We start from the raw sequence: 7,295 nt of genomic DNA, 5'->3' as shown, positions 1-7,295 counted from the left end.
ATATTTTGGCAGTTCTGAAAAAATTAAAGGTAATATTTTTAAAAAATGAAAAAATAAAATTACCTACTTATGGTACTAACAAAAATCAGAATGAAAAGGATCCTGTTTATGTCAGATGTCAAAACAGAACGTAACTTTGTAAATGGATCCCTTGTCCCCTGACAGCAATATTGAGGAGATGAAGCATATCAATTACCGTTACTAATTACATTAAAGGAGAATGTGTTTCATTTGCCTCTATTTCATTTTAGGTCAGCTATTTACTTGTGGTTAAAACTTTATACATCCTTTGAATACCTAATGACACACAAGTTTTCTAAAGTCACTTTGGCAAACTGTGTGATTCATTCCAATTGCTTTGAGGGTTTTCTCTTTTGGTATGTGGACTTCTTTGCTCAGTTAAGAGACTAACACCATACATTAGTTTATTTATAAGCATATCACTTTGCCTTTTAAACAGGATGCCAACAGTCTTGACATTAGCTGTCTTAAATATTCAGGAATATAGAGCTAACCCCATCCGATGAGCCAAATGAAGCTTAAGTGACAGCAGAGAACATATGAAGTGTTTGTGTAAAGTATCTATAAATCTGCCACTTGATATGTCCACTCAAAAGCATGAGATTACACAATTGAAAATGCAAATACCATTCAGCCACAGGACAAAAGTGCTATTAGGATAAGAACTAAGAAGTAAATGTTCTGCAAAAATCACACCCTTTTGCATTATATGTTACCATTTTCTAGGAAAATTTCTACAGATGTCAATTTATTCGTGGGTGTTTATAAGTAATGTTTAAAAAGTGCTATTATTTTAACTGAAATCTTCCTTATTTACAAAACTGATAAAAGCACCAAAAACAAAACAGAAATCTGCTTTTAACTCCAGGTAAAGCAATAACATAACAGATATAAAAGTCTCCACTATGTTAAACATTGGCTTAAAATAAATAAGGAATTCAAGCTCACATGCATCAAAAGACATTTTCAAAAGCTATTTAATGTAATTAGTTCAAACCTGTGTTTTCTTGTATTGCTTTTGTTATTGGATATAAAAGCATATTAAGTCTGTTTCTCCTTATCCCAATAGCTACACTAAAATACTACATATAGGAAATATTTCTTTAGGAAACTAATTTTAATAATTATGAAAGCAATAGGAATTAATATCTCTTTTCTATAACATCCTTAATGACACTATAAGTTTTTCCTTTACCTCAATTCTCCTAAGATCCCATATTTCACATGCAAAGCATAGTGAATAGAAATATTATTTGACAGTCATAAATGTGTTTCTTGAGATGAGTTTTGACAATAAGAAATATGTGATGTTTTATTAGCAGAGTTTGCTACACTATTAGACACAGCCCTTCTCAAAAGGTTTTATTTGCTGTGCATCAAACTTTGGTAGGTATAAAACATAAACTTTCTGAGGATTATTTTCACTCAAGCAAAACTTCCAAAAATAAATTTTGTAATTTCCAAAGTTCCCCTCAGAAAAAAAAAAAAAAAATATATATATATATATACTGTTTCCACATTTTACCAAGAAACGACTATGTCAAATATTTCACATAACCTTTATATTCTCACTATATCACAATGCATAACAGTATTGCACACAGTACATCAATCATGAACATTTGTGTTGCTTGGCTTAAATGATACATGGATCATGCAATTTATTTTTGTTTGTAAAGTTTTAATACCAAATAGGAAGAACGTAAATGCTGATTGCATATCATCGTAGAAGCCTAATGGTTTATCTGTTATTATAAAGTATTGAAAATGTAGTTTTGCATGGCATTTGCATGTCAGTAAATATTTTTAAACCACCATTTTTGTCAAAGTAGTTAGTATTTCAGTATCTCAGACTTCTTACTGCATTTGCATAAATCAGCATCCACTTATCTGTAAAATCCTGCATTATGTATAACATAGCTAAAACTTTAATGGTTTCTAATTTAAATAGACACCAGTAGTAACTTTAGAAATTTCCTCTCTGGATGCAATTATACACTTAGTTGCCACAAAAGAAAATAATTTCAGGTTAAAAGTAACCATTCAAATAATATATACATTTTATTCCGGAAACAGAAAATATAGGATGAATTAGGGCTGTCAAGTGCAAAGAGAAGTGCAAAATCCTGCCCACTTTGAATATTTCTTTTAGTAGCTTAGTGAACATTAGGTCTGACTTACAAAATACAGTGCTACACTTCTTGTAGTTGGCCTCTGTTCAATTAATGGTGCGTGAATTAACATTGATTTCCTGCTATTAAAATTTCCAACAATAACTTTAAAAAAGAAAAGACAAAACTTTACAGAAGACGAGATCTATCTCAGAGTTATTAGCCTTCTCTGGGATATTTAAATATATTTGTGATACATCTTACCTGTTTGCTGTACTTGTTATTGGTTTGACAGCTGTACTCAGAGCAGTGATCTGAGCCAATTGAAATGTTGTCTCCTGCTCCCACAAATGTGTTGGCTGGTGGTAGATCTTGTACAGCCTGGTGTTTTTTTCCTGCAGTTGGTGACTGGGGATGAAGCTGGACAGTAGGCAACGGGGAACTAGATTTGTAATGCCTCGCCAGGTCAGGACTGCCAGGCCCACCATTAACTGATCGGTATCGCCCCATGCTTGGGCTGTCTGACAGCTTCTCATTGACACTATCATACCTCTGTCCATTTGGTTTAGAAGCTTCTACAGTGACAATGCTGCTGTAGAGAGGCTGCTTAGATTTTTTGTTTTTCTTGTCCTTTTTAGGCTTTTTAGATTTGTCATGCTGTTGGGGTGTAAAAAAGTCTTCATGATCTTTTTTGCCAGCTTCATAGCCATTTTTATTTTTAGACCTGCAGTACCTTGCCATCACTACAATTAAGATGATTAGAATTACTGTCATAATGCCAGCAACTACCCCAATGACAATACTGAGTCTCTGTTTGCTAATTTCATAGCTTGGGTCACCAGCTATATCCTGGGTGAGTGGGGTGTGCAAACTTCTGGCTATCTGGGAGTCAATCACAGTTGCATTAGAAACACTTTCATTGACAAACACATGCACCAGAGTCGTAGTGGACTGGGAAGGCTGCCCACTGTCATTCACTTGCACCACCAACCTATGCAAGCCATAATGCTTTTGGGTGAGTTTTCCCACTAAGGAAACCACACCACTGGTGGGATCAATCTCAAACAGTTTGAAGGGATTCCCTCCCACGATGCTGTAGTTCAGGTCTGCATTGATGCCATCGTCGCTGTCTGTTGCCAACACTGTAGCTACAACTGTCCTGACATTACTTGAAGGTGGCAGTAAAGTATAGGAAATGTTTTTGGGAAGGGTAACTGTGGGAGCATTGTCATTTTCATCCATCACAAAGAGAGAGACTGTGGCCGTGGCGGATCTGGGAGGATCTCCCCCGTCCACAGCCTTGACTCTGAAAGTGTATGTGGTCTGATGTTCCCGGTCAAAAGACATTGTGGAGTAAATGGTCCCCGTGTCATTTTCAATAGAAAAAATATTGCTGTTCTCCTCTATGTACAGGCTCATCTCTGCATTCCGCCCTTTGTCAGCATCCATCACGGTGACCATCCCGACAGGGCTGTTGGGCTGCAAGTTTTCTTTCACATAAAAGGTAAAGACGTCCTGCATAAACTTAGGGTCATTGTCATTCTTATCAGCCACCTGCACAATCACCGTGGTGCTGCCCTGCAGCACAGGGATGCCTTTGTCTTTGGCGTTAACTTTAAACTCATACCTGTCAGTCTGCTCACGGTCCAGTACCGTATTGACGAGGATGTCCCCAGAATCGGGATCGATGGCAAAGATCCCCATCACGGATGAGTCCAGGGAATAGGCAACCTCCGCGTTCTTTCCGCTGTCGGCGTCTGTCGCCAGCACAGTGGCTACCCTCTCGCCGGGGATGTTGTTCTCAGGGAAGTAAACCTCCACCACCGACTGGCCGAACACCGGCGGGTTGTCGTTGGTGTCTCCCACCTTGACAACCAGGGAGTTGTTGCTGGAGAGGCTGGGACTGCCTGAGTCCACCGCCACTATGACCACGTTGAATTCCCGAGTGGTCTCGTAGTCCAGAGGGGCTGAGGTGTGCAGGAAGTACTTTTTCTTGTTCTGGTCGCCCTCTGTGTCGCTGGCCGGCTTGAGCTGGAAGGGCACGTCGCCCACCACGGTGCAGGTGACCACCCCGTTCTCGCCTTGGTCTCGGTCCGACACCTGCACCAGAGCGATGGGGGTGTCCACCAGAACGTCCTCGGCCACGTTGGCCACTCCGTCCTTGAGCGGGATGCGTCCGATCTTGCGGATTTCAATGGACGGCACGTTGTCGTTCTCGTCCTTGATGTTGAGGACCACGGTGGCCTTGTCGGTCTTGGGGGGCTGCCCGCGATCGCGGGCCATGACCGTGAAGCGCAGCTGGTTCACCTCCTCGCGGTCGATGCGGTGCAGGACACTGAGCCAGCCGGACGTCTCGTCGAGGCGCAGCAGCCGCCTCACTGACTCGGTGGCCGCCCCGAACACGTACTCTATCTGCCCGTTGACCCCCACGTCCAAGTCGGCGGCGCGCAGCTGCAGGATGGGGGTCCCCGGGGCGCTGTTCTCTGCCAGGTCGGCCTCGTACACACTCTTCTCAAAGCGGGGACTGTTGTCGTTCACGTCGGTGATGAGCACCCGCAGGATGGCCTGCGAGGAACGAGGAGGGTCGCCGCCGTCGCGCACCCGCAGGGTCAGCTCATAGGAGTCGCGCTGCTCGCGGTCCAGCGCCCCCTTCACTATCAGCTGCGGCTGCTTCTCGCCATCCGGGGTGTCGGCCACCTGCAGCTCGAACACGCTGCTGCGGCCGCCGGGGTTGGTGCCGCCGCCGCCCTCTGGTGCGTCCAGCCGCCGCTTGGAGCCTCCGGAGCCGCCGCCGCTCGCGCCGTTCCCGCCGCCCCCGGGGTAGGGGGCGCTGTCGCCCGGCCCGGCGCGCCGGCCCTCGCCGCCGCCGCCGCCGCCCCCGGGCTCCTGGAGCAGCTCGTAGCGCTCGATGCCGTTGCGGCCGAAGTCACGGTCGGTGGCCGTAGGCAGCAGGTAGAGCGTGCCCACCGGCCGGTTCTCCTCCACCGTGAGCGTGAGCACGGGCGACGGGAAGGTGGGCGTGTTGTCGTTGATGTCGAGCACGATGACCCGACCCTCAAACAGGTCCACCCAGCTCTGCGAGGGCCCGATCACCGACACCTCGAAGTCCAGGAAGCACTCGTTCTCGTCGAAGATCATCTGACACTGGGGCAGCTTCTCGCGGTCGATGCGCCGCTCGCTCGTGCTCAGCTCGCCGGTGAGGTTGTCGATCTTCAGGTACTCGGAGCCCGACTCCAGGCTGAAAGTCACCTCACCCGAGCCAGTCACGATGCCCAGGTCCGACGCGACGTTGCCGATGCGGACGTCGGCGGGGCCCTCCTCGGCCAGCCGGTATCGGAGGAGTTGCTTGGCGGCCGCCAGGCTGAGCGAGAGCGGCAGAAGGAGGCAGCAGCCCAAGCACCAGCCGCGCGCCCATCCCGTGGTCCGCATCCTCAGCATCTTCTCCTGCTGCTGCTGCTACTGCTCCTTCTAACCACAGCCCCCTCGGCGCCCCCTCCTGCGGGGCTAGCCGCCTGCCCTCCCCCCAGCCCTATCCCCTCTACAGGAAAGGAAGGAGAGGAAGGGGAGGGAGGGGGCAAGAGCAGCGTGCAGACTCGGCCGGAGGTGGTGGTGGGGGACCAGCGATAGAGGCTTCTTCTTTTTTTTTTCCTCCTGCTTCTTCCGAAAGTTATTGTTTCATAATTCATGCAATGGGTGCTAATCGCCCGCTTGCCGGCCGCGGTTCAGTCGCAGTACTCACAGTTCACGGGACACTGCGCGCCGCTGGCTCGGCAGCCCCCCCGCCCCCACCCAGAGTCATCCCCGCAGCGGGCGGAGGATCCCGGGATCCGGTCCCCACTCTGTCCGAAGGGGCCAGAACCGCTCTGGCAGTCGGGCGGTGGGGCTGGGAAGCAGTGGGGAACAACGAGCCTGCAGCCTCCCCCGCTGTCAGCCCCGCTCGTCTTCGCTGCTACTCGAGTTGAGTCCAGTTCACGTTCCAGCCACTCACTCCAGACCCAGCCTCTGCTCCCGCTACCTCTGCCCGAGCAAACGCGGGTCGCTTCCTGCACGAGGCGCTGGGGCCAGCAACAAGCCAGTCTCAACTCCGACTCCGCTCAGGCAGCGGGGAAGCCAGTCAACAGACCGAGAATGAAAAATCCCTGGCAGGTCGCTTCGGGCACGGTGCAGTGAAGACTACTCGCGTCACAGAGCCGTCCGCGTCCGGGTCCCCCCGGCGCGCCAAAGAGCAGCCCAAGCCATCTTCAGAGACGCCCAGAGTCAGTCCCTTCTCACCCGGAGAGCTCGGATTTCTCTTTTTTCTTAACAACTCTGCGCAAGGTCATTAGTCACGAAGCCTCCGCCTGAAACCGCAGCAGCCGTTCGCCCGCGGGGGCGAGGGCTGAGCCGTGCGCACCGCGCGGTGCCCAAGTTTGGGTTCGCAGCCGCAGAGTCCGTGCCTTTTCTCACCTGCATTCGGCCCGCATGTCGGAGCAGTGGGATCTGCAGCGCTGTGCGCGATTCAGGGAGGAGATTGCAGCCTCGCTCTCTCTCCCCGCTCTCTCGATCCCTCCCCTCCCTCCCTCTCTCCTCCCTCCTCTCTCTCCTCCCTCCTTTCCTTTCCCCTTTCCCCCTCTCCCACTCGCTCTCCTGCACGCTCTCTCTCTCCTTCCTCCCAGTCCCAATGCAGGGAACTCGAGCTGAACTTGATCCTTTTGCAGTTCAAAGGTGAGCAAACCAGGCTCGATGCACAGGCGACGTTGGCCCGGGGAAAGCGCACGGCCGGGCTCCCCCAACGGCAATTAACAAAGATGCCCAATTTTGTCCGGATTTCCGAAGAAAAGCCAAAGGCTTTGGGGAGGGGGTGGAGGGGGAGGTGGAGTCAGAGACAGCTGCCAAGTAGCTTAAAAAAAAAAAAAAATCCAGTTTGCCAAGGGGGAAAAAAGTGCCAGTCTGTTGTGGCCTCGGAAGTGCCCTGGCACGGCGGGTGAATTCCGCAGTTGTCTCGTCCCCTCTCGCGTCTGGGAGAGTCTGGTGCGGGCGCTCTTGCCGCCCCTCGCTCGGGCTGCCGCGGCTCTGAAACACTGAACCGCAAGTGGGTAGCTCCCGTTAGCTATCTGCGAGCCGGAACCCCGCAAGTTGCCCAAAGTGGTGGCTGCTTCTGGGAGATCGCTCGCTCCTGGCTCA

The 7,295-nt window shown here is 49.8% G+C and overlaps 1 protein-coding gene across 1 annotated transcript in view; it reads right to left on the bottom strand.

Annotated features, from left to right (window-relative positions):
• PCDH7 (protocadherin 7) overlaps positions 1 to 6,586 on the bottom strand; it is a 28,249-nt gene extending 21,663 nt beyond the window's left edge. The window contains exon 1 of the mRNA XM_012656748.1: positions 2,397 to 6,586. Coding sequence (XP_012512202.1) covers positions 2,397 to 5,570 — 3,174 coding nt within the window. The 5' untranslated portion in view covers positions 5,571 to 6,586. The remainder of the gene's footprint in view (positions 1 to 2,396) is intronic.
• Positions 6,587 to 7,295: the final 709 nt, after the last annotated feature.

This window comes from Propithecus coquereli, unplaced genomic scaffold (assembly GCF_000956105.1).
Source record: "Propithecus coquereli isolate 6110/MARCELLA unplaced genomic scaffold, Pcoq_1.0 Scaffold518, whole genome shotgun sequence".
Lineage (NCBI taxonomy): Eukaryota > Metazoa > Chordata > Mammalia > Primates > Indriidae > Propithecus > Propithecus coquereli.
Note: the sequence above shows the minus strand (reverse complement) of the source record. Positions and strands in the feature narration are given on the sequence as shown.